We start from the raw sequence: 27,524 nt of genomic DNA on the forward strand, positions 1-27,524 counted from the left end.
AGGACAACAGAAAATGCCTAGCACACCAGCAGCAAGTGGAGAGCTGTGCTGAGGACTCACCTTAGCGGAAAGCCTGTGCAAAGGAAAGGACCCGAGTCCTTGACCACTTTCTACTGAAAGCCACAGGGGGTCAGAGGTAGGGAGCAGAACTGGTCCAGCTGGCAATCATGATGGGAAAGAGTGAGTAGGTAGAATTTAGAATCAGAACAGAGAGAGGCTAACGAGACAGACACGGATTCTGAGTTAGATGCATTAACCAGGGGCTCGCTGAGAAAATGAGCAGGTGATTTGTATGACTTTGGAACACGTGGAATAGTATACAGGAAACTGTAGCAGCCTGAGGTTTTATAAACAGCCAGAAGCGGTGTCTTGGCCTCCTGGACACTGGATTTAGGTAAAGGGTGGGGCCCAAGCTGAGAAAATAAAGAGAATTATGATGGCAGGGTGGGACAGGGCTGCACGGACATGAGTGGCCCCATCTTTAGGCAATAGGTACCTAGGGCACCCTACGGCTCTGCAGCATGTGTCTGCCGCGTGTTCGAGATGAGGAGCCCGCCCAAGTCTACCCAGTGAGTCCTCTGAGGTCTTAACTCTGTTCTAGCCAAATTTGCCCTAGCCCTGCACCCCAAGCAGTCAGCTACAGCCATCCCAGAATCCAACTTGAAGACAGTTTGGGATTTAGAAAGCTTGAGTGAAAGAGACTAGATTCTAGGATCCTAGGAAGACTTCTGAGGAGGAAAATGTGCCACAGTGCTTGCTTGAGTTGGGCCTGATCTATTAGTTGTGTTGACTGATGCACTGACCCACTGATGACTGAGGGGTGGGTGAGGGGTTAGAGAAAAGAGGAGCATGGGACACATGCAAGTTCTCAGTACTGAGAAATGGAGTGGACATTTACCTTCAAGGTTTAAGGTTGTAGTTGTAATAAAGTTGGGAAGAGAAGTATTGAAAAGACACTTTATGGGTGGGAGAGGTGGGGGACTCCTGAAGAACACCCACTCCTCCCTGTTCCCCATGACTTCAATTGCTCCAGTTTTCTGGATTTGGGGGCCAGATTAAAAAGTAGACCTACTCTTTCATGCACTCAGAGTGGCTGCTCAGAATTCACATGCCGATGCAATTGTGACATTTTTCGGGTCTCATACATCTTTTCCTTCCTGGAATGAGGCCAGCACTCAGTTTGCCCCCTGTAATATGGCTCACGGTTGGCTCTCCATCCGCTTTCAGTTATGCTCGATTGCTCTCTCTCTTGTCCTGCCTCTTGCCTACAATGGTACCTATAACACAAATGTTAAAGAGATGGGTCTTTTCTCTGCTTTATTTTGACGTAGTGTGCATTTTTACAAATTGCATAGGAAGGAACACGAAGGCACCACCCTTCAGATGTTTCTGCCAGGCAGGTAAATTTTGTTTGAAATGTTTTTAACTTATGCCTGCATGTATGTTTGTTAATAATTAGACACATCGTCAATGCATATATATATATATATTGTAAAATAGAGTAATAAAACATTATTTTTATGGAATTGAAACATTGTGAGTGTCCCCAAATCCACCCAGAGGCAACCTCCATTTTAGCTCCCTTTGTCTCTCAAAGACATAAACATGATTTCGAATATTTTTTAGCCACTTGCTTTTAATATATTGCCACGTATGTGCCTCTTTAAGTGCACTGGTGACATTTTCCTAGCTTTGAATTTTATAAATATGAGTCAGAAAACTCAACACCAATTCCTTAGTAAATGCTGTGCATAAATTGCGGTTCCCTCAATCCCATTGCTGCTTAATGTTTTGTTGTGGAACAAACCACAGCCCATTATGCCCCTTCCTGTTTGTCACATTGGGCTGGCTCAACATCCTTCTACAATGGATAGTGCTACTGTGAGCATTTGAGTACTTGTGCCCTCCCACGCACAGAGGATCTCCTCATTACTCACACAGGAGGGTAATGTTTGGGTCATGGGGAAACAAACTTCTCATTGATTTGAGTGCTTGTCACTGTGTGCAGAGCATCGCACTGGCTCTTCCGTCAGCAGTTGTCTCTACACTGCATGCCGTCTCTTCAGAGCATTAGGTTTTCATCCTTTGGGCTTATGGTACTCACAGATGGCACACAATGGTGACATAAAAGGCTGGATTTGGGATCCAGATTAAAAAGTAGACCCCACTCTTTCATGGACATGGGGTGTGTGAAATGAAGCATATAATAAGACTATCCATTTGAATATTTGGAATGAAATTACATTTAAAATAAAATTGAAAATACATGATCATGAATCTGGGTTTATAGAAACTGACATGGTTTAATTAATTAAGGAATCAAGAGTGAACAAGGCCCTCTGGCAGTCCTCCTGATACTACAGAGGGTGTCAATTTGAAAAGAAATAGCTCAGGGTTTTGTTTTGTGATTCTTCCCTGCCTCTATTAGCTAAGTAGACTGTGTCTTGCTCTGATCATTGCCATTGACACAAACCAAAAATGAAGCACATGTTAGCTTCATATGATCTGAAAGGTTCTTTTTTGTTTTTATGTTTTGTTTCTCAATGTTCCTTAAGTCTATGGATAAACGTATCCACTACATGCAAAACCTAAGGAAGGAGAAGAGGAAATTGGGAAAAAGGTTTGCAAGGCCTGCCCCCATTCCAGATCCAGGAATTATAGTAAGTGTCAAGCACTCCCAGAAATGGACAGTCCTCACGTGCTCCCAGCATCCTGCTTTTTAGTACACCTGATCACTCTTTAATTTTCTCTGCAACAATTTGTAATGCCACTCAAGGGAGACCCTTAATATTCCTTTTAGCAAATTATCATGGTTTAGGTCTACTCAGCAACTATCTCCTGCTGAGAACATGGAATTTGAGCTCTGAAGACATATTGTCTGTTTATTGTTTTGTCTGGGCTTATTTGTTTAAATCTTAAAAATGAATTACAAAACTTCCTAAACAATAATTTTAGCCTATAATTAACACTTGAAATTTTAGAAAATTCTCTACACTGACTGCAACTTTTTACAGTTTAAAGTATGTATTTATATACATATATACTTTTATGTGAGTGTGTCTGTGTGAGTAGATGCTATGTGTGTCCCTGTCCCCATAGAGGCCAGGAGAGGCTGTCATGTCCCCTGGTTGTGAGCCACCTAGTGTGGGTACTGGAAATCTAAGAGCTGGAGCTATAAATGCTGAGCTATCTTCAGGCCTTGATATAAGTTTATCAGGAGTAAATGCTTTCAGAATGAGGGCTATATAGATATATACAAGTCACTTACAATGGCATTAAACTGTTCATTCTGTGGCTCAGCGGAAGTCTGATGGCTTTCCCACTTGACAGTCCCTTGGGTACCTGAGGATAGCTGTCACTTTCCTACAATGTCAATATTACTTTTTGTCAGATTGAAAATCCAGTTTTCTAAAATCTAATTTGCTTTCTGTTGACTGGTGAGCCCTGGCTATCTTCAAACAATGGTTATGTTCCATACATAAATTTTTAGTTTTTTTTATCAGTTCCATGCACTTCAAATACAATATAGTATTCTCTGCACTCCATCTAACTGGTCCATTCTTCCCTCAAACCTCAGGCAATCACTATCTTTTACCATTTTTCCACATAGCCATTAGAAGATTGTCATGTAGTAGAAATCACCCAGCACTTTTTAATTAGTAATTAAAAGTGGCTCTTTTTAATTAGTAATATACATTCAAGGTTCCACCTCATGCTTTAATGTCTTGATAATCCAGTTTTAAATGTAAAAATATTTCTTTATTGTGGAGTATATGCATTTGGATGAACATGTATGTGCCAAGGGATATATGTGGAAAACAGAAGACATGACTGTACAGAAGTTGATCCTCTCCTTCCCTCATATGTGTTAGAGGGATCAAACTCAAAAGTCAGGTTTGGCAGAAAGTGCCTTTATCTGCTGAGGCATTTCATTGGCCCAACTCAATTTTTTTAAATCAGTGAACACCATGTAATTTTCTGGATATTGTGTAGTGACTGATTTACACACTGAACGATGCTTGTTGTTATTAAGAACTGTTGTATGTAAAACTGCTTGCACAAAAGACCTCAATCTTAAGAGTGAGATAATTGGTAGTTTATATAAATTTTCCTTACATAAATTTTAATTGCCTTTTCTTTTTATCTGTGTGTTCTACTCCTGTTTAGTGGTCATCCGATTAAACCTGGAGTCTTCTAGATGAACCTATTCTCAGGATGAAAATATGTGGAATTCTGACATTGAACAACAGGTCATGGCTTGGCTCCATCTAAAGAATAAAGGAACATTCCATCATTCTGCAAAATAAACACAGAACTAGCACTCAACAACCAGGCTGTCGGCTTCTAAATTTTATTAAGTTTACAGCTCATCACTGTAAATTTTTTTGTGGTAAACTGGTATCTCAATATGTAAAAATTTTGAAAATATATTTGTGTTTCAATTGTTGCAATTAGGTATATAACTTATTTAGATATTGGGAGCTATCCTTCAATGTTAGGAGAATAGCAGCATAACATCCCCTCTAGATTTACGATGATTTGGGTTGATACTTCAAATAAAGTGTAATATAAACAAAATTGCCACTTAAATCAAAATCCACAGAACATTTTCTATGCAGAACTGAAGTGAAGTTCTATGTTGATATGAAAAATAAATAGTAACTGCATCTGGTGTAGGAAAACGAGGCTTTTTGGTAAGTAATGTCCGGCTTGAAAATGGAATAGTGACTGTTGTCTAAACTATTCACAGATGTTCAAAGTCAACAATGGAACTGGACAGGTTTCTGCAGTTTCAAAATTGATAAGTGGGACACAAGGAATTTCATTTTAAAAAATATAGAGAAAAATGAGAAACTATGATAAACAGCCAGAGGATAAAATGAAATATTTGAAATTGAACAATAGTAGTAAACATGACATGTTTTGCAAGATATAAGAAGTCAACTTGATCTATCAGGTTGTACCACAGGCTGCCTAGAAGAAGGTTCCATACTGTGCTACAAGCCAGGAGGGGGAGCCTGAACAAAGCTGTAGGAACTCCTTCAGCCAGTAGCCTTTAAGTTACCAGCCCACTTGGGCGTGGCCTCTTCTAAATGCTGCTGTAAAGAACGTGCCTGTGCTCTGTCTCTCTTCTGGCTGTTGGATTCCGTTCCTGTTTCCCCATCAGTGCAGAGGACTGTCATCTGTGAGTCCATCCCTAAATAAATAACCCTTTATTATACTTCTGAGCTAGTGTGGGATTTCTTTTTAGGGTCTCTCTTCAGAGCAGAGTTCATAAATTTCCTGAGTTGAGGATGCTCTGAGGCAAACAAGAAATCAAGACACCCAGTTTAGCTGCTGTTAAAGGGACAAGCTACGAAGTGTGACGAGTAGGCAGATAACTCACAATGACTGCTGGGGACTGTGTAGCTGCATGTGTGAGGCCAGTCTATAGAGGTCAGACTAGTAAGCGCCACAATCTACCACATTCACCTACCAGCAGCATGCACAGCCCTTGTTCATCACATGGGGCATTTAGCTGACAACAGAGGAATCAACTGATAGCAGTAGGCCACTCCCAACTCTCCAAAATAAGTAACTCTCCAAGACTAGGGTATGGAAACTTTACAAGAAGTTTGAACCTCACCAGCCCCCTTACCACGGAAGAGGCAATGCAAGACCCTCAAAGGACATCTGGATGTGCATTTAGTACCAAGGTATGCAAAGTCTATTCTTTTCTGCATGTGTACACATATATAAGTTTAACTTATAAATTAGAGAAAGATTAACAACCACACCTAATAACATAGAACACAACAATATGTTGTAATAAATGCTATGGCTGAGATCACTTCGGCTTGAGAGAGTTGGGGTGAATACAAGTCTGTTGCCGACCACAGGGACCCAAAAGGCAAGGAGGAAGTCCTCAGGAAGCTGAGAGTGTAAGAGTGCAAATAGCATAGGTAAAGAGATGAAAAGGGTTATGAAAGCAAAAGGGGTATCTGGGAATGGGAATTGTGTCCTCCTAAATTTTAGAATCTTCTCTTATAGAGCACATATTGGGGAATTGGCTGGGGTCATTCACCAACAGCTGAGAACAAGATCCTTTGACCATAATCCTTGATAACAAGGGAGGGTTAGGTACTAATGTCCCATGATTTTCAGCTTGGCACTACTTAGAGTCAGTGTAGTAAGCAAAAATAGAAGCAGGATTAGTACTTGCTGCCATCTCTTGTGCCTGCTCATTTTTCCCTGCTTCATTGTTGGCATCAATCGTCCAAGGTCTGGTGAGATGGGTGGGGATCGAGTGTAAGCAACAGTGCATTTTCTGGAAAGACACAAGCAAAGTCTCCCCATGATATGTAATGGGCTGGTGACTGCCATTTATCTGTTATCCCATCTTTCCGGAGCATCAGAGGTAACCTCACAGACCCTGACAAAGTGTCCAATATTTATGAGCTGCATTATTTCCCTTGTTAACTGTTTTCAAACCATTCAAAGTCAATAATGCAATATTGGTAAGATGTTGAGGGGGAGCCTTATTCAGACACATGTTCCCCACTCTGCATTTATCAATTTGTTCTTTGAGTTATTTGTGTGCTCTCTGCACTACAGCTTGACCTTGGGGATTTTTTTTTATTATTATTATTTTTATTTTTTTTATATTTAAAAATTTCCATCTCCTTCCCTCCTCCTCCCCCCTCCCTCCCCTCCTTCTCCCCCTTCTCTCCCCTCCTTCTCCCCCTTCCCTCCCCTCCCCTCCACCCATACCTCCCCTCCCTCCCTCTCAAGGCCAAGGAGCCATCAGGGTTCCCCACTCTATGCTAAGAGACCTTGGGGATTTTAAGGAATCCCAGTAACATGTTGATTTTTCCACTGGAGACAAAATTGTTTAAAGGCAGGGAAGGATCCACATGATACACAAATGCCTTTTAGTCTGGATTCAAATATCTGTAGTTCTTCTTCTGTCTCTCGGGAGACTATGAGAGGAGTGCGCAATGCCACCTCTCCTTCACTGACATTGGGTATTTAACTTTAGGGCTGCTCCAAGAGCCTCTGCAGACATTGCCAGCATATATCTAAGTCCCTATTTCTTGACATACCAGGATACAGTCATCCAGAGGGACATTCCTTATCAGACCTAGCAGCCTCTGTATCGCTGCTGTGGCTCCATCACAAGCAAGCTGGCCTCACAGTAGGCTAGCTGTCTCAGCATGCTGCGGTTTCCACTCCATAGAACTTTATACTCTAGCTAGAAATTTAATAAAACTCTCAGTAGGTTCCTGTCTTAAATCTCTGAAACTTTCTGTGCCATGAAGAGGGCACAGCCTCCTAAGCCCTTAGAGCACAGAGATAAATATGGTCAAAATACTGAGAAGGTTCAAGCTCTTGCTCAGCAGGTGATGAGATGCTCTTTCCTGAGTAATGTATTCATATTTAATGGGATACCTGAGTTTCTTTTTCTCTCAGCTGGAAGTTCATAATGATCATAATTATATGCATTCTAAGTCAAAAAGTTCAAGGGCTAGTACATGCTCGGCTCAGCTCTTAATAATCACCTGACATGTTTCAATTAATGTCCATCAATTTCAATAATTGCATTACATATGGAGAATAACGTCTGTCCTCTTGACAAGCAGTCTGAAGCTGCTGGATAGTTGTAAGGTCATGTGGATTCTACGCTAAACTCTCTTCTGGGTAGAATTTATATTTGGTGGAAAGGCTGAGACTTTGGGTTGCTGATTCTGCCAGCAATCATCACAACTTGCCCAAAGCTGTGAGAAAGGAGAAGAATGTGGCTGTGGCTGAGATTCTTCACTTTCTAAGCTTCACTGTTCAGGCAATGCATTCAAGGATGGCTATAAAGTTGGCATCTAGAGGAGGTCTTCCATCCCATCACACTTCTGGTGCCTTACTGACTTCCTCCTTCTTGTCAAATGCACACTCTTTTGTGGCACGGCAAGAATTTGTATCAGTGCCATCTTGATTCCCTTCCTCATCTTCTTTTTCATTCTCCCTATCTCTCTCTGCCACTAGGAGAGCTGTGATGGCTTAAGTGTTTTCTCTCCCTCAGATAGGTGCTCAATATCACTGTAATAATAGGATCGAAAGAGTCAGACAAGGAGTGTCCAGTCCTGACTGTGTTACAGCTCTGAGGAGAAAGGCTTCCCCAGTGGAAGTGTTACAACTCTAAGGGCAGAGGTTTCCCCTATGTAAGTGTTACAGCTCGGAGGGGAAAGGGATCCTGGCAGCCTGGAGCCAAGAAATACCCCAAAGTTATACTGCACAACAAATCCCACACAAGAGACTTAATAGGAGGGAAAATTCCAGGAGGGTGGCTGCCTCTGCTCAGGAGAGAAGCAGCAGGGACCTGAGCAGGAGACAGGCTTATACAGAGTTTCTGCGGGAGTTTTCCAGGATGGAGATTTCCAGGGTGGGAATTGGTGAGATTTCAAGTCAAGCCTGAGGATTTGCAGTATTTAGGGCTCAGGAATTGATGGGCTTTTGTGACTAGGAAGGTGTGTTTGGGGGCTCAGGGGTTGGTGAGTTTTGGTAGGTTTTCAAACCCAGAGGTGAGTTCTGACATTTGACCCTACACTAACATCCTATCTCCATTCTACAAAGCTCTCTGCCACAGCTCTAGATCAAAAAGGCCCTCTATAGAAAACCAAGGATTTATTTGTAAGAACTCAGACCAAAACATTTCTAACTCAAGCTTCTGTACTTTAATTCCTCTTTCCCTGGCAGGCACTTTACCACCTGTGTCTGAGTCCCTCTCTGACAGGGGGCAAATTTCTGATTCTGCCTTGGTTTCTTTGACTAGGGGATCCCAGGAGAGAGTGCAGACTCTTCAGCAGGCCCGCTTTCCACTACTCACACTTCTTCAGATTTCAGTGTTCTGACTTTGGGCATACTCAGGAGCATGGTGTGCCAGGCGTCTTATTTAGAAGCACAGTATGCCAGGTAGGCTGCCTGCCAGGTCACTCCTATCTTTTCTGCTACAGAAAAGATTAATAATACACACTTCTATAGCACACTTTCTTAAGCCCAGGACAGCAGACAACATCAAATGAATGTTGACAGGGTTTATCTACTCTCAAAGTTGGGAGTGTCTTAGTCTGTTTTGTATTGCTATAATAAATACATGACTCGAAGCAACTTGGGAAGGAAAGGGTCTATTTCAGCTCACAACCACTGGCTAGTCTCTATGACTGAGGGAGTCAGAGCAGGGACACAAGGCACAAGCCTAGAGGCAGGAACTGAAACAGAGGCTGTGGAGGAGTGCTACTTAATGGCTCGCTCCTCTTTTCTCTCAGTTTGTTCAGCCTGCTTTTGTAAACATCCTAGGATCATGGGCTTAGGGGTGGCACTACCCACAGTGGGCTATGCCCTCTCCCATCAATCAGTACTCAGTATAATGCCCTTTAGATTTGTCTAAGGACAATCTGATAGAAATATTTTCTCAATTGCAGTTCCCTTTTCCCAGATGCCTCTAGTTTGTGTCAAGTTGACAGAACTCTAACCAGCACAGAGAAGGAAGCAGTTGTGCCAACAATGACACTGGGCACACATGGGCTTGTGTCAGAGCTCGACAAAGCCTCATGTTACCTAACAGGCTACTAGCTGACCATCCCAGCCTTCACTCTGCTCTACCATTATTTTCCTGGTTAATAGCATATCCACCTTACAGAAAGCTTCTCCAAGTTTTCTCCCTTAAAACTACCATATAACACTTCTGTGGACTCCTTCATCTCAAGTAATAAAAAGGTTGGAAATAGAATTACTTTGATTGCAAATAGTTTCCCTCCATTTATTAAATAAATCTTTCAATTACAATACATCAATTGAAAAACTGATATTAATGAAGAATTTTAATAGAATTGAACAATCAAGAAAATATTTACATTAGGAAGGAGATAGAGCTTAAGTGCACTGCAATAAAAGATTGGGGTGATTACACACCTTGAAATTACTCTTGGTTTTCTTTCCATTGCTGTAATAAAACACTGACTAGAACCAACATGGGAAGAACGGGCTTACTTCATATAACAGCTTGTGGTTTTTCATCATCTAGGGAAGCCAAACAGAAGTCAATGGAGGAACTTGAAACAGAAACCTGGAAACTACAATGCTTATTACCTTGCTCCCTGGCTGAAGCCTAGCTACTTTTCTTGCACAACCCAAGCCCTCCTGCAGAGGAATGATAGTACCACCCTCAGTAGGAGAGGCTCTCCTATATCAATTGTCAATCAAGAAAATGTTCCACAGATGTGCCCACAGGGTAACACGAAAAAGGCAATTACTTAATTGGGTGTGAAGTTGGCAACCAAGATTAGTCCACAGGAACCAAAGGGAAAGAAGCTGAAAGGCATCAGTATACAGGATGTTCCATGCCCTTGGGCCATCTGCCTCTGCTGACTGGCACTTAGAGAGTCAGACACTCAGCGCTTCTACAGAGATGGGGAACAAGAGGTGCCAACCATTTCTGAGTGTTTTCTTCCAGAAGTGACACTCTGGTCCTTGCTAAAGGTATGGGCTACAGAGCTGCTAAGAGGCTAGGAAGAGAACACCTTAAAGAGGCAGAGAAATAATTTAACATGGAAAGATTTCTAATGTAAACTCTAAGAATAGGGAGGTCAGAGATGAATGACTAGGAAGAAATAGGAATTTGGTTAAGCTGAAGGAAACTTGAGAGCCATGGTCATCAGCCACCTTACGCTTGAGATGAATTTGTGTTAATTGTACTTTGTAGTTCCATGAATTTATCAAAACCTGAAACTATCAAAGTGTAAAAATTCTTGAAAATGGAAAAACTAAAAGTTCCAAGTTGATAATGTGGAAGTAAATTCTCAACATGTCTATAAGAAATAAAAATTGAAATATATTTGTACTATTTTGAAGCACAGCAACTTCAGATAATAGTTTCTGTGTGTTTACCCAAGTAATTGGAAGCATTTGTCCACTTAAACATAATGTGTGTGGTAATCCATGATGAGACCAAAGAAACAGAACCAGACAGAAAGAGAAGGCTGAGAGGAGGAAGAAAAGAATGAAAACCAGAAATGGAAATGGCACCAATTTACACAGTCCAGCAGACAGACGTATACATACATAACTGTCAACTGTCTCATCTAAAAGAAAGAATACACGCGCCGTGTTTGAGTGCAAACAGCTGCATTTTGGAAATGCTGGCTGTCATCAGGTTAACTGCAAAGCCTTGCTGTGAGGAGACATGGGCTGGACATGAAGGTCAGGTGGGCCCTAGCGTTTCTAAATCTAGTTTTAAGCAGTCGCCAGGGGAGTCTTACTGTTTAGAAATCTGGGCCGCGTTTCATGGAAGTCTTTCTGGTTGGACTATATTGCTTTCCCATGAGGGAAAGTCGCCCGCGTATGCCTCTGAGACGGGAAGAAGCGGCGGTTTTCTCATCCTGCCGACTCAGCGATACAACAATGACCCCACTGAGAGGCCCAAAGGGCAGCTGATAGCAAACTGAACGGCGGGTTTCAGGAGTCAGAGGCCACAGTTCCTGCTCTCCTAACCGTCTTCTCAACAGGTGCCTGCACGAGCCTAAGACCGCATGCGCAGAGCTCCTGGGGAGGGTGGGCTGTGCACAGACCTGGGCACTGCACAGCCTTAGAGCCTGAGATAGCAGCCTCGAATGGTGGGGCCTCGAGAGCCAAGAATGGGGTGGGGTGAAGGTGGGGAGGGAGGGGATGTGAGGAGTCGGGTGGGAGTGGGGCGTTCTCATTTGGAGGGGCTGACAGACAGCTAAGTGGGTGGGGCGGAGCCGTGGGTCAGGCGGAGCTCGACTGGAAGGGGCGGAGCCTAACGCTGGAGAACCAGCAGGGGCGGGGCTTGCCGCAGATGGGTGGGGCTTTGCCATAGTGGGGATTCAGGACCCACAGTGAAGACCACGGGTTGGGCTGTTGTTAAGTCCTATTGGGTGGGGTTTGCGATAGAGGCGGGGCTTGATACTGGACCGGATGAATGGAGATTGCCGCCGGGTCAGGTGGAGCTGATTCGCACTGGAGGCGGGGTTTGAGGTAAGCCTGGAGGGGCGGGGCTTGTTGCTATGTCGAGTAGGATAGGGTTTTGCCATAGGCCGGACAGGGATGGGGCTAACATTTGGGCGGAGCTTTGGGGGCGCTGGCCTGGGGCGGGGCTTGCCCCTCAGGTGGAGGCAGGTCTCGCCGCAGGGCGGGACTTTGCCGCGGGTCAGGTGGGGGCGGGGCTTGTCGTTGGGCGGGACCTGCCACAGCCCCCCCCCCCCCCCCCGCGAAGATCCCCAGCCGGGCCAGAGGTGCCAGCGTCCCCATGGGGCTGTGCTTCCCGTGCCCCGCGGAGTCCGCACCGCCATCCCCGAGCCCGGTGAGTAGCACGTCTCGCCCTGCTCCAGCTCGCGGCGGCCGTTGTCGTGCAGCCAGCCGGGCTGAAGGTGAACCTGCCAGGCGGGCTGCTGGACGCTCTCTGAGCCTGTCCTGCGGACCCGTCTTGGATAGGACAGGTCCAGGGGCTGCTCTCGACATGTGCATCTTCTCGTGTCTTTACCAGCTGTACAGAGAAGGTCCTGGACGCGCCGCTGCCCGTGCCATTTAGTGGATATTTTATTAACCGGCAGCTTGCTTTTACTCAGTTTGTAACAGCTGGGGGCCAGCCCAGCTTTGAATCACACATAAACAAGCAGTACGTTTTAGGTATAGAGGTTTCCAGTACTGCTGTATTTGGGATATATTTGTGTGAAAGCAGTCATTATTTTTTGAAATTAGAATATAAGCAAGCCTTATGCTCTAACTGTACGCTTGTGTTAATATTTTTGCCTATATTTGATCACATAACATAAAATTTTTTTCTTCCTACATCGGTTCTTGATGTGGCTAAAAATTAGTTGAAGCAATGAGGAATTTAGGGAAGTATATTAGTCGGTTAGCCACTGGGCTATAGATACTACGGTGACTGTTTAGTCAATGTGGGAAAGTTCGACTTTCCTTTGTGGCTGCTGTTGATTTAAATTGTTAATTTTCTTTAGCTCATGAGAAAAGTATCTTTCTGTCAGCGTTTGTTAAGCCATCTGTCCCCACCGCCATCCTCGTCCCTTAACGGCAGGGCCCACTGGTGTATTTTACTTAGCACCTAAGATTTCCCTGGCTTCCTAAATAAACATGCTGTGGGTCCAGCAAACCCCTGCCTCTTCCTTGCCCACCATGATCATTACATCTCTCCCTGAGTACTTACTTTCTTCAGACACACACGTGTGTATTTGCTTACAGAACTCAAACTTTATGTGCATGGATGGCTGTATTTCACAGCTGGGTTCCTAGTGCCTAGAAAAGTTGGTGACAATCATTGGGATAAATGGAGGTGTGTACTTGGTGTGGAGAAAGAATGGTTAAAATCACACCCAAGAGAAGTCCCAAGAGAAGTAAAGGACAGAGAAAAATAACGTATCGTGTCTGCATAGGTGGGACAAGTGCCCCCTGAGTTTCTTTTCTTGTCTTCCCCACCCTACATAGCAACATCAGCCCATTGGTTCTAAATGTTTTCCCCTAACTGCAGCCTGCCTCATCGTCCTTTTGAACTAAGTTCCAAATTATCCTCAATTTCCACATGTGCTAATCTGGTATATTGGTCTAGAGAGAGAAATTCAGAAAGTCCAATATTTAATAAGTACTGTAATATTTGTAGAACTCGGGATTATTCTGTTTTATTTTGTTTGGATGAAGGTGTATTCTTGCCATGTTGCTCAGGCTAGTCCTGAGCTGGGCTTCAGTAATCCTACTTATAGCCCCTCACATTAGCACCTAGAACTACAGTTCCAGCACATCTTAGTGGGCTCTTCCAGTGACTTGCTTTGTGAGGCTCTTGCACCCATACTAAGTTTTTACAAACTGTTTCAATTTACACATTATTATTTATTTTTGTTGCCTCTAAAGTGAAGGGGTGTGGGGGGGGGAGGGGTCTGTGATGTTTGTTTTTTCTCTTGAATTTTCTTAGGAAGAGAAAAGAGCAAAGCTGGCAGAGGCAGCAGAAAGAAGACAGAAAGAGGTAAGAGCCCGATAGTTTGCCTGTTTGACAAGCGATTGATTTCTTTTTCTGCTGTCTGCCCTTCTCCCATGCTGGAAAGTGCTTGATGGCATTCACGGCTTTATACACAGGGAAAACCACTCTCAAAATGATGTCCAAGTATCCAGGAACTGCATGCATTTACATTGCTTACTGTGAAAATAGCCTCAGATGGCCTTTGCACTTAAGACTCTCCTATGGTAGCATTTTCCCTCAGGATAAACCCACCGTACTGATCAGTGTGAATGATCTAGGTTGAGGGAGGAATTCTGTGTGGTTGAAAAATGGCAGTGTTTTATGCAAGGCTGTTGTAGCATGCTGCCCTGTTACCTGAACCAAACCAACTTCCCACCCCTAAAGGAAAAGCTAAAAAGCAAAACAAGCACCTTCAGACACCAGATACTTTTGTTTTCCCTTGTAATCTCCCTTGGTTGAATTTCTTAAAGGCCGCATCTCGGGGGATTTTGGATATCCAATCAGTGGAGGCAAAGAGGAAGAAGAAAGAACAGTTAGAAAAGCAGATGGAAACATCGGGGCCACCAGCAGGTGGACTCAGGGTGAGTGTCACCTGGCGATTTATAGTGTCACCTGGCTGTCCATAGTGTCACCTGGCAGTCCATAGTGTCACCTGGTTCATAGTGTCACCTGGCTGTCCATAGTGTCACCTGGTTCATAGTGTCACCTGACAGTCCATAGTGTTACCTGGTAATCCATAGTGTCACCTGGTGATCCATAGTGTCACCTGAAAGCTTATAGTGTCACCTGGAAGTTCAGAGTGTCACCTGATAGTCCATAGTGTCACCTGGTGGTTCATAGTGTCACCTGGTGGTTCATAGTGTCACCTGGCAGTCCATAGTGTCACCTGGCAGTCCATAGTGTCACCTGGAGGTCCATAGTGTCACCTGGAGGTCCATAGTGTCACTTGACGGTCCATAGTGTCACTTGACGGTCCATAGTGTCACCTAGTGATCCATAGTGTCAACTGGCGGTTCATGGTGTCACCTAGCGGTTCATGGTGTCACTTGACAGTCCATAGTGTCACCTAGCAGTCCATAGTGTCACCTGATGGTTCATAGTGTTACCTGGTGCTCCATAGTGTCACCTGGTGATCCATAGTGTCACCTGGTGATCCATATTGTCACCTGACAGTTGATAGTGTCACCTGGTGGTTCATAGTGTCACCTGGAAGTTCATAGTTTCACCTGACAGTTCATAGTGTCATCTGGAAGTTCATAGTGTCATCTGGAAGTTCATAGTGTCACCTGGCGGTTCATAGTGTCACCTGACAGTTTATAGTGTCACCTGGAAGTTCATAGTGACACCTGTAAGTTCATAGTGTCACCTGGCATTTTATTCACTAAGTCCCTGGAACTGTCTTTGAGAAAGATTCCAGGTAACTAGAAAACACGGGGGCAGAGATTAGAGAACGTGTCAATTCATTTTAATATTGGGATAGGTTTGCTTTCTTTTCCCCCAAAATAATAAGTTTTCCTTCTAAGCACATTATCTTAAGTTTTATATGTAATGCTAATCATCAATGTGTCAGAAAAGCAAGCAGTATAAAAGAGTATCGAAAAGGCCAAGCTCCATCCAATTCTGCCATTTTGACAAATGTGTCAAAATATTTATCTACTTGTACGTAAATCACGAAGTTGAGTTTTTCTGAAACTTCTGATGTATAGTTTAAATGTCCTCATTCCAGGGTTTGGGATCTTTGGTTTTGTGCTTATTTGGTTTTTTGAGACATGGTCTCCTGCAGCCCATGTTAGCTTTGAACTCACTACATAGCCAGGGATGGCCTTCAACGCCTGATCTCCCTGCCTGCACCTTCCATTGAGCTCATCCAGGCTTTAGGAACTTTGGGTCCTTCTGTTGATGCTAATTACCTTAGTTATGCATATGTGAGTTTAGACTGTGGTGTGTGCAGCAGTGAAGTGGTACATATTTCTGCCAATAGCTATGAATTGACCCTGGGTGTGTCCTTGGTGTACCCGCTAAGTGACGGAGGTCCTTCATCTGGAGGCTGTAGTCTAATGGGAGTGATCATCCATGTTGCTGCCCAGGAAAATAACAGTTCAGATACTGTGACTTCACAGGAACTCTGCTTTCAGCCTCAGGGTAATTAGGAAAAGCATAGTGCTCTTAATTCCTTTCAGCTTTTTAGGTAATTACTCTTTGAAATTTAGTTTGGGTTGGTCCCAGAACCACACATGAATACATAATCTCAGGCATTTATGTCTGTATGGCCAGATCTGGTGGGAAATAAACGAGGACCTCCCTAAGCAGAGTCGATTCAGGCCCAGGAAAGCCTGTCAGAGACAGTACTTATCTATGCTGTTTACCACAAGTAAATACCAGCTTCAAGTAATGAATTAAATTAAAAGAAAAATGCTTTGCTTTATGGCAGACTTTAATAATTAATAAAATAATTGGGTTTAGTATTCAGCTATGTCACGTCGCCATTTTTATGGATGTCATTGCCTAGACTTGAAAAGAGGACAGAGTAGATCTGGTATAATTTTGATAGATAATGAGATCAAATCATCATGAAACTCATGTTTTTCTTTTTCCTACTAAGTTAAAAAGCTGACGCTAAGCTCAATTCCAGTTGTGTTCTCAAAAACAAGAAAGATAAAGAGTAAATCATGGCACTAGAAAGAATGTTGAGATCCACCGATTCCTAGCAGGAGCAGAGGTACAAAGTACCCAGAGAGTGGTAGGCGCTGTTAAGTTTAGCCATCATACATGTAGTCAGAATTAAGAAAGCATTTCTTTCACATGTTATAGCCTAGTAAGCCCACTCTTCAAGCCTAGGAATCAGGCTTTCTTCATTAAATCTGCAGCTCTCTCATTCTGAGGCCTGTAGATTGAAAAGATACTAGGCCTCGTGTTACTTCAGGCTTCTCTACAGAGCTCAGAACAGAAGCATTTCCATGCTTATCCTTTCTCATTTTGTGCTGTTTGTTTTACAATCTATCTGATTTCCTTAGTCATGAGCATCAAACTGCAAAGCTGCTGTAGAGTTTTCTTAAAGGAAAAATCACGCCCACACCCTACTGCTGCTGCCCACTGTGTGGTCGTCCTGGCCACTCTTCATCGGTAGCCTCTGGAGTGTGTCTTTGTCTCTGTAGCCACCTGGCCAGTGCTCAAAGCAAGAAGTTCAAAAGGAATGCATTGTGGCCCCAGGAATAACAAAAGGAACGGCACAACACAGACAGTGTCAGGTCTCAGGCTGGGTCCTCCAATGTCTTGTTCCGTGCACAGCTTGGAGGATCCTTCAGACCAGGAAGATTCTTGTCATGAAGAAAATGTTTCCTCCCCATCATCATATGTCCAGCATCTGCCTGTCTCCTGTGGTAGCGTGGATAGTGTTCAAGGTTTTACAGGAAGGGGCTTACCTAACCAAGCCCTGTGACACCCACTCCGGGGTCAATGCCTACACCAAGGTCCATAACCCCACCAGATCTATAGCAGACATTCATGCAGGAGCAATGGCCAAGGTGCAGTCTTGAAGTCTCAGTGAGGGCTGTGACTGTTAATTTGAAGTCTCAGTGAGGGCTGTGACTGTTAATTTGAAGTGTCCCTGAGGGTGGAAGAGTGCACAGAGATATTTATCTTCCCATTGTAGTTTCAATTTAAAGCCTGATTGAAATTTCCCAATGTTAAATTAACACTAATCTTGATGTCAAACAGTCTACAATACATTTGGGGTATATTCTATACTATCAAAGATTTTTAAACAAAGTTTTTTTAAGATTGGATTTTTGAAAGGTTTATTTCTATAATTTTAACTACATATATGGGGGTGGGTATGTATATCTAGGTGAGTGCAGGTGCCTTCACTGACCAAAGGCGTTGGATCCCCATAGTTGGAGTGACCACCCAGAGTGAATGCTGGGACTGAACTCATGTCCTCTAGAAGAGTGGTGTATGCTCTATAGATTGGGCTCTCACTCCAGCCTGTACTTTTCTTTTGCAAACTGTGAGACACATGATATTTAAGGCTCAAAGAAGTCGTGTAATCAAGAAAAGTGAGTTATTTCCTATCAACACTTAGTTTTCAAATGTATTGAAATAGTGGTAGGAACACATCTTTAGCACTAAATATTTCTTGGATACAGTTTGAAAATAATACTTAGATGACCGTGAGTACTTATTGTCCTTACTTGAAGGATTTTCTGGAACTTACTCTCAAAGATTTCATAGACTTTGCTAAACAAACTGATACGTAAGAGTATTTTCTCACTCAAGAAAGGGAAGGATCTTAATACAAAATTATTTAATAACTACTCTTCCTTGGGTCCTGGCTCAAGAAGAAAAGTATTCTTTTCGTTGTTGTTTTGTTTTCATTTCGTGGTCTCACTGACGCTGTTTTTCCCCTTACTGTATTGTGTGTCTGGGATGTAGGTTATTGAAGCTGACACACATATATGACCAGGTACATGGCATGGGTTATTTCTTATGGACAAGCTTCATGGGACAACAGAAGCCTGGGGATGATTTCTGAGTCAATATAGCTTTTCAGGTCAATGGAGTCTGCCAAGGAAGGGCATTGGAAAGCAGCTCTCTCTGGGTCCCATTTCTTGGGGACAACATAACACACGTAGTAGTACAGCATTGAAGGAGATCCAGGGTACCAACTCTTCCATCCAGTCCTCACCCCCATTCCAGGATATTACCATTTCTAGCTCTGACAGACTCTGACTGCTCATGAGAGAGCCTTGGGCCTAGAACAAGGGTGTCTGTCCAAGATACTGGGCCCATTTAAGGTCACCCTTTTATCTCTTCCAAAACATTGTCTTTCCTTTATTTTTAGGCAGCTCTCTTATTTCACATTTTTATGTGTAATATGAAATTGTATTATTCATGGATATTTGCAAAGAAAATTATTTTGACCCATATTTTTTTCTGTTTGTCCGTTAGAATATCATTACATAATCTAAGTCAAATTGTACTGACTGATGCCTGTCTATTTTGCTTTTTCCAGTGGACGGTGTCATGAAGCATCACACACTACGGTAGTGCTATGCCACTAACTCCAGCATCTGCAGTCAGATGGATTTCAGCTGAGTGTCTCTTCTTCGGACTGATGAAGAGTCAGACTGTATCGTTAGTGCCCTTGAGAGTAGTGTGAAAACTATACTAAAACTATTGGTAAAATTTCTGATTTTCAAGCTTACCGAATGACCCATCTTTTCATTCAAGTCCACTTTCCCTATATTTATTTTCTCTTCTGCAAGAAGTAACTTTCCAATTTTTTTTGTAGTTAAAATATGGATCCAAAAGGTGTGTGTATATATGTGTATATATATATATATATATATATATATATATATATATATATATATGCGCATGCTGTGCTCTTGTCCCATACATATCTTCAATGTTGAACTTGCCATTATATCTCTGCTTTCTAAGTAACCTTGCTACTTAGGGCCATGTGGCACAGCCTTCTGTCTGTTTCCGTTTCGCTGTATAGGAAAACTTCAGCTTCAACTTCCAGACTTAGTGCCTTTAAGATGATCATCAGGGAAAATCCTAAAGATGTATTTGAAGGACTTTAGGTGAAGGGATTCTTTATTTTTATAACCCACTGAGAAATTAATATTTATAGGCAAATGTTGATTTCTGCTCATTTATCTTCTGTACTTATGGCATATCACACTAACTTGAGCTACATGGCAGGCGCCCATCAGAGTACAGTGGGCTCCTGACGTGCCCTACCAGAGGCATGAGGATGTGTGCGGTGACTGAATGAGAGCAACTGAGAAGCAGGTTGGTGAGAACGAGTGACAATGGATTTGTTCAACTTTCATGAGCATCTTTATTCCTCTGCAGTGTGGAAGGATAGTTGTAAGATGTACACAGACAGGACATTGCCAATGGAAGCATGACAGAGAAACACATAAGCTCTGTACTTGTGAAGGTCGCCTTCATGTGTACAAGGATCAGGAGACAACTTGGTGTGATAGGCAGACAGGTCTGCAGACCTCTGCTCATTAGACGTGAGTGATGACATTGTAGCTTGTCTTCTTGCTGCACAGTAAGCAGAGATGCAAGGATGCTGCTGCTACAGGTTGCAATGCCAACCCCTGATTCCCTCCCGTAAAATGTATAGATTCAGGAATCTCAGTGAATTAGGCCAGGTCAAGCCACAAAAGGAAACTGAGCCACCAGCTCACCTGTCCCTCTCACAAAGTATTTGACAGTGTGTCGAGCATGTTCTTTTTAAAGAGTTGAACCTATAATATAGGTCTCATCATGGCTGAAGAATTACTTTTCATATCTAGGTAGGACATACAATTGTATCAGTACACTTTTCTTCATTTGTAGATTAGTGATATTTTCCTTCATCAAGGATAGTGAAATCAATAAATCGAATTTTAGAAATATTTTAGTGTATTTTGGTAATTAACATCTGTAACATAGGAAGGCTCACTGGATGGGGAGAGAAGCAGCACACACTGATCTTCATTATTGTAAGCCTTCCTTTCGTTAGCACAGATACCCCATTCTCTTCATCTTTGAGAATGAAACTTGAGTTGTGCATAGAGAAGGCTTGCTTTCTACAGATAGTGCTGCATTTATAGCCAACTGGCGTTCTGACCTACTCCTGAGGCACACGCGATGTACAGGTATAGTGCTTGCTTGGGATAAGTGGGACACACTGCTTTTGCCAACTGTGGGCTGCCTTTGCCTTTCCAAGGCCATGTGCATGGCTATGGCCTGCCCAATAAACATGATGCGCTCGGCCTCCCCGAAGGCTGTATATGTCATAGGTACTAAATGGTGATTTGAGTCTCACAAATGTGATTAAAAAGATGAAACAGGATGCTTGATAAGAAACTAGAAATGGTTGTTAAAAATCATACAAACGTAAACGTTTTGCTTAGATTATGGATAGTCATATAGAGGCATGATTCTTATAATTTACAGCTTAAATAACAAAAATTGTAACATCTAATAACATCTTCCAAATGTTATGAGCAAACTAGTAAAGCATAAGAGAAAGCATCAGCTGCAGAAAGATAACCAATGTATGCAGACTTCAGTATTAGTTCTAATTCTGAAACTGATGCAGCTGTTGATAAAAGTTGCATATATCATTCCAGAACGTCTCTGTGACACATGGCATGTTTTGGGAACATCCAGTGGTGGCTCTTTTATCCAGTTGGTGTTATGATTATATCTGGAATGTGATTTATTAGTTTTCTAATTATCATGAGCTCACATGTTATGTATTCTGCATTGTCTTTGGGGATATGAATATACATCTTTCTATATAAAAGTTCCCTCTGGCTATTTTAAAGTGTCTCTGCTCCATCTTAAAGAAATTAGGAATGTCTTTGCAGTTAGGGCCACTTCCATGTCTCTGGGATTAATAATGGAAAGAGAAGAAACAGCTGTCTGGAGGGGGGATGTCTCTTGCTTCATCTGTGAAGAAGAAATATTATGTTGTTATTACTCCTGCCTTTTTAGATAAAAGCATTGTAAAAAGGCTCCGCAGCATCTAAGAACCCTGGGAAATTGACATGAAATTTGAATTTATTCTTTACCTAAAAGTTTGACTAATTTTCACTGATTAAGAATTATACTATATCCTTGGAAGATGCAAGTATATCTTGTCGGGTTTGAATAAAGTGTAATTTAACAGATTGGCAAGAGTTAGGTGGATGTGCCTGCCTCCTGTTTGGAGTGAAAAGGGATATTTCTTTTTTAAAAATACTATTTTTATTAATTCCTTGATAATTCACACAACGTACTTTTATTGTATTCACCTGTATCCTCCCAGATCCACCCCAGCTCCTATCCACCAACTTCATATCCCCTATCATTTCTTCCCTTTTCTAACCATGGAGTCTAGTTTGTGCTAGTCCATTATTCTTGGTTGTGGGGCAGGACGTGGTTGTCACATTCTTAAAACTGAGTCTTCCTCTCCCGGCATCCATCAAATGCCATTAGCTAGGGCTGGGACTGTGTGCTCACCTCCCACTATGCTGGGATTTTGTCTAGCTTGAGATTGCACAGGTCTTTCTCACAGTGTCACCGCAGCGGGAAGCTCGTACGTGCAACTGCCCTGCTCTGTCCAGAAACGTTTCCTTGTCCTCAAAACCCCCTCTGGCTCTCACACTTGCTCTGCTCCTCTTTTATGGTGATCCATGAGCCACAGGGGGCAGGCTGAAACAGACATATTTACAACTGAGCATTCTGTGGTCTGTTATTTTCAGAATGTCAACCATTTGCCCGTTGCAAGCCTCTTGGCTAATCACCATCTATTTCCTTAACTTCTTTTCTAGGTAAACATCTCATATTCCATCTTACACACACACACACACACACACACACACACACACTGTAACCTGATTCAGATATGGTTATGAGCCCTATGCATTGATTTTTGAAAACCAGCCAATCAAACATAAAAGAAAAAAAAAGCATCATCAAACAAACAAACAAAAAACTTACCTAGAAAAGCCTATATAAGTGTGTATAGCAGGCTGTGGAAGTAGTTTCGTTTTCGTTGCAGAATTTTGTGTCACCAACCTGAATCTTCAGTTCTCCTTCAATATGGCTTTTTACTACACTGTTCTGTCTTTTGTGGTTTTTTTTCAAATATTACATCAAATATTTAAGAACTATATATACATAAACTCCTTGGCCTGAACGCAACACTTACTAGTGGTACAGCCTTTGACTTGTATGTGAATTTTAAGGGAAATACGAGAAATTTTTTTCTTAGTGACACGTCCAGCAATTTATGAAGTGAGCATTACAACTTGGGAAATTGTTCAAAATTTTCCTTTGAGTTACATTGATGGGTAGAAATTTCTGCTCATTTACCCTGCATCTATTCTTTTGGCTAACCACAAAGCAATAGTTAACCAAGACAGCAAAGAATTCCACAGCACATTTATTGATGGCAAGGATGCACACCTGGAATCATCACTGCTTCGTCGTCCGTTACTCGGGTGCCTTTGCCACACATGACCTGCAGGGCTCTCCAGTCACCCTCCTGTGCTTCTGAGGGCCTCTTGAAAGCTGCATTGCCACCTGGCTATGGCCTTGTCTCTGCCTGCTTACTTGCATGCTGCTCCCTGTAGTATTACAGGAATACTTGGATTTTTAATCCTTTATCTCTTTTCTCTCATCTTTTTTCTGGATGTTACCCTAGCTGAGAAACTGATGCCAGACCTCTTGAGTCTTCATATTCTCAGTAAGAGCCATCTATATTTGGTCATGTCCTTTTGGGTGCAATCCTATTTTTCCATATCCCCCTTAGTACAGATCAGCCAGCAGCTAGTTGATGTCAGCTTTGAACACATTCTTAGATACACTTGGAAGATCACAGTGGATATTCTATAAATCTAATAATCCTCCAGGTTCCCCAAGTATTGCCATGCCCTAACCTTAGCACTCAGAATTGTTTTGCCTTACTAAGGTATTTTGAAAGGTTAGCCGAGGTAAAGCTGATTTAATCACAGTATAAGGAACTTAGGACTTTTCCAACTGTTGAGCAAAAGAAGAAATGGAAAGAGAAGGGGTCTGTCTGAGTGATGTCATGCCATGTTTCTAGCCTTGTGCCCAGGATTGCAGGTTGCTTCTGGATGGTAGAAAAGGCGAGAAATGGGTCCTCTTCCTGAGTTCTGCAGAAAGAATCACTGCTGTGAGGATACTTTCGCTATTGTTCACATGATCATGTTGAACTTCTGACAACAGAATTGCCAACTGATAACTCATGCTAGAATGGGATCCACATTATTTTTGTTATACTGATTTCTAAGTCAGTTTATATTACTGAAAAACATTTGGATGTCGGAGAAAGTTTTGAAGGAAAGGTTGTCAATAACAATGAAGAACTTTCATTAATACCAATTTTAATTGATGAAGTAAAGATTAAGTTACTAAGTGTCCTAAGTTTGAAAGAGACACTAGATATATTCATTATATCAAGATCATTTTACCTGGCACAAAACCTGTTGGTTTTACTTATTTTTAGTTTTGCGCTAGCATGCTTTTCTAGACCCATGCCTGACACATTCCCAGTACCACTAACCTACCACACCATGCCTGCTAAAAATTTCCCCATAAACAGGTGGGATGTTTGACTGAATTGATCACGTGACATACAGATGCGTCCTCTGTAAGGTTTTGGAGCAAGAAAGATAAATTTTTCTTATGGGAAAATAGTAAAATGATGAGTTAACTCCAACATTTAAAAAAAAAACTCAGCCAGGCAGTGGTGGCACACACCTTTAATTCCAGCACTCAGGAGGCAGATCTCTGTGAGTTCGAGGCCAGCCTAGCCTACAAAGTGAGTTCCAGGTCAGCCAGAGCTATTACATAGAGAATAGCTATCTCTGTTTCAATTCTCCCCCCAAAGTAAATAATAAAGTAAAATAAAATAAAACTTTTCATGGTAACAATGTCTCAGGGTTTCTATTACTGTGAAGAGACACTGTGACCATGGTGACTCTTTTATTTTAACTTCCTTTTTATTATTCTCTGTGTCTTTTACATCATGTATCTTGATCCTATTCATTTACCCATCCCTTCGTATGATGTCTTCTGCCTCTGCACCCCCTCTCCAAAAATAAAACAAAATATAAAAGAAAAAATATTAAAAATCTCACCAAGAAGTTGCAGTGTGACACAGTGAGTCCTGCAGTAAATACCTTTGTCCATACCTCTATTAGCAAGTGTTCATTGGTGGTCTGGTTCAAGGCCTCTGGTTTCTGCTACACTATTAGTGCTGGGCCCTCACTAGGACTCTTCTTGGATGTCCTGTTATTGTCCTGCAGCTTAGGGCCTGTAGGTCAGTTCCCTTTATGTGCTCCAGCAGATCATAGATGGGGTGGATGTTGGGATGAGCCAAGGCATAACCCTGATTCTGGGTCTGGACAACTGTAGAGTTGGTCTGCCAGTCAATTCTCCCGTCTTCACCACCAGGGTGCGCTCTCCAGCATTGTTCCAGCTAATTCACCCTTGCAGCAATGAGCAAGGGGTGGGGCCAGTTCTCCTGCTTTCAGGCTCTCAGGGTCTGCTCTCCCACATCTACACCAATAGAACCTGCTCTGTTGTGCTGCCCAGGCAAGGTACAGGGGCCATTCTCTGGGGTATTTCAGCTGGTGAGGGACAGGGTCAGCCCTCCTGCTCTTATGATCCAGGGCCAGCTTCTTCGCCTGTCTCAGGAATTGATGGCTGGGAGGTGGGGAGAGGGCATCTCTCATCTGCCCATTCTACTATATGTCAGGTGAATAATGGCAACAGCTCCCTTTTGCTCATAACATCAGAGATGGGTCACCATCACCTCTGACTACCAGACAGCTCTGCTGTGCTGCCTAGGCGACAGGCAGGGCCCATCTTCTGAGTGCTGCAGCTGGGAAGGGGGAAGGAACACAGGGTAAGGGGAGCATCTCACCCTCCCACACCATCACATGACAGATGAGTAGTGGGACAGTTCTCCCACACAGCTTCAGGGTTGGCTCACGCACACTTCCAACAACAAGGCCGGCTTTGTTGTGTTACCCAGGTGAGGTGCAGGGTCTGCTCTCCCAAGTGTTGCAGCTCATGGAGTTTAGGGACAGTGTTCCCACTCTTGTGACCTCAGGGTCAGCTCTCATCCCTCCATGATGGGGGGAAACTCCCTGCACCCATGCTACCACATGACAGATGGGACATCTCTCCTTGCTCACACCTCAGGGCTGGCTCTATTGTGCTGCCCTGGCAAGGTACAGGGGCTGCTCTCCCATCTGCCCGAGCACTGATGGTGGTGGAGACAACTCTCCCCCACCCACACACAGCAACTCTTATAAAGGAGAACATCTAATAAGAGATGGCTTGGCTACAGTTCGGGGTTCAGTTCATTATCATCATGGTGGGACATCGCAGTGTGCAGGTAGAGATGGTGCTGGAGAGGTACCCAAGAGTACTATATCTTGAAGACAACAGGAAGTGATCTGAGACAGCAGAGCCCGCCTCCACAGTGACACACTTCCTCCAACAAGACCACAGTACTCCAACAAGTGCCACTCCCTTTGGGCTTATGGGGGCATCACATTCAAACTACCACAGGCACTTATGGTCCTTCCCATGGTCAAGTCCACATTCTCTGCTACTGAAAACAAACACTCCCTCCAGGTGAAGACATTCTACACAACCATAACTTGATACTCCTCATATCTGCTAGGAAATTAGTAGTTTGAAGATTAACTTTTATTTTAGGTTCAAGCACTGATACAGAAACAGATAATGTGTGTTTTTTTAAATTTTTTTTGTTTTAATTCTTAAATCAGTGTGGACAATATCTTGCTGTTCATTGGTATAAAACAGCCCTGTCCTGGGTATACAAGTCGGTAACATCATTCACGATAGTGAATTTACTTTATGAGACAGCATAGCAGAATAGGGCTAACTAAGATATATTTTAATAAGAAAATGCTGGAGATAAACAAAATCACGAAGTTGAACATTTGACTGTGCCATCTGCACATCAAAACATGAACGTATGCCACGTACATGTAGCTCATGCATGTGTATTTCACTAAGTGATCATCCTAAACATAGCTACTGTGTGTGTGCATGTGCACACACATGTGTAAGGTGTGTAAAAGGTACCTGCTATTCCTAAAGGGCTGCTCAGGCAACATCCGAAAGTACCCCAGAGGTTGGTTTGGTCAGGGATCAGAGATGAACTTTAAGGCAATCTTCCAAGTGAATGTAAACATCTCTGAAGCAGCCTTTCCAGTTAAGTATGGCTGTGAAGACTCTGTACTGTATAGTGCTGTCAGACAATTTTAGTAGCACGTTATCACATTGTCATTTGTAAAAAATAGCTATAAAACTCCGCCATTATAAAAGAGTCTGGGGTGCTTTAGCTCAACATACAGCAGGCACTTCCTGTTGACCTGTTCATACATGCTAAATACAGTCTCCTGGGCATGTTCTCCTCCAATGGCTGTACCTAGAACTGAGTTCCTAATAAGGTTTATTCTAAATACTATGTTCACATATTGAGAAATAATGATTTGCTTACAAGTTGTCTGATTTTGTTCTGAGTTTAGAATTTTTCCCCTTAGGTGAAGTTCTACAGATGCATTAAAAATAAATAGTGCTACCTTTAGAGCCTTTTCCTGCCCGATGACGCGAGGTTCTCAGAGCATGTGAACTACACTAGCTACACTATAGAACAGACGCAGGCCATCACATGAGTCCCCTCTCAGAGACCAGCTTCATTTAATCTCCTTCTTAGCCTTGTAGCTGGCAGAGACCACCAGGTAGTTATCTGGATTCATGTCCTTCAGGGTTGGGGATTTGCTCTGGACAGGGGATGTCTTGCCATCCACACGAGAGATCTGCAGCATGCGGCAGGGGTCATGCTTGAGCAGATAGCCCGTGAAGGTCTCCCAGCCTCCTCCCACACGGACCATCACGTGCTTGTTATGCAGCATCTGCAAGGAAAGACCAGGAAAGCAGGTCAGGTTTT

General features: G+C 42.9%; 2 protein-coding genes across 5 annotated transcripts in view; one reads left to right on the plus strand and one right to left on the minus strand.

Moving 5' to 3' along the window:
• The first annotated feature begins 12,246 nt into the window (after positions 1–12,246).
• On the plus strand, positions 12,247–19,220 carry LOC119803048 (small VCP interacting protein). Its single transcript, XM_038314262.2, has 4 exons — positions 12,247–12,349; positions 13,973–14,023; positions 14,488–14,598; positions 19,029–19,220. The coding sequence occupies exons 1-4, from the start codon at positions 12,296–12,298 to the stop codon at positions 19,041–19,043; spliced, it is 231 nt and encodes a 76-aa protein (XP_038170190.1). The 5' UTR covers positions 12,247–12,295; the 3' UTR covers positions 19,044–19,220.
• A 7,012-nt stretch (positions 19,221–26,232) lies between these two features.
• Gas2 (growth arrest specific 2) overlaps positions 26,233–27,524 on the minus strand; it is a 107,910-nt gene continuing 106,618 nt past the window's right edge. For all 4 annotated transcript variants that reach the window (XM_038313810.1, XM_038313812.1, XM_038313815.1 and 1 more), the window contains one exon: positions 26,233–27,489. In XM_038313810.1, coding sequence (XP_038169738.1) covers positions 27,271–27,489 — 219 coding nt within the window. In that variant the 3' untranslated portion in view covers positions 26,233–27,270. The remainder of the gene's footprint in view (positions 27,490–27,524) is intronic.

This window comes from Arvicola amphibius, chromosome 12 (assembly GCF_903992535.2).
Source record: "Arvicola amphibius chromosome 12, mArvAmp1.2, whole genome shotgun sequence".
NCBI classification, from domain to species: domain Eukaryota; kingdom Metazoa; phylum Chordata; class Mammalia; order Rodentia; family Cricetidae; genus Arvicola; species Arvicola amphibius.

Bases quoted from the DNA above. Each gene is read 5' to 3' on its own strand.
- LOC119803048 (XM_038314262.2), top strand. From the start codon at position 12,296: ATGGGGCTGTGCTTCCCGTGCCCCGCGGAGTCCGCACCGCCATCCCCG. The intron at 12,350-13,972 runs GTGAGTAGCACG...GAATTTTCTTAG, and splicing joins CACCGCCATCCCCGAGCCCG to GAAGAGAAAAGAGCAAAGCT. The intron at 14,024-14,487 runs GTAAGAGCCCGA...AATTTCTTAAAG, and splicing joins CAGAAAGAAGACAGAAAGAG to GCCGCATCTCGGGGGATTTT.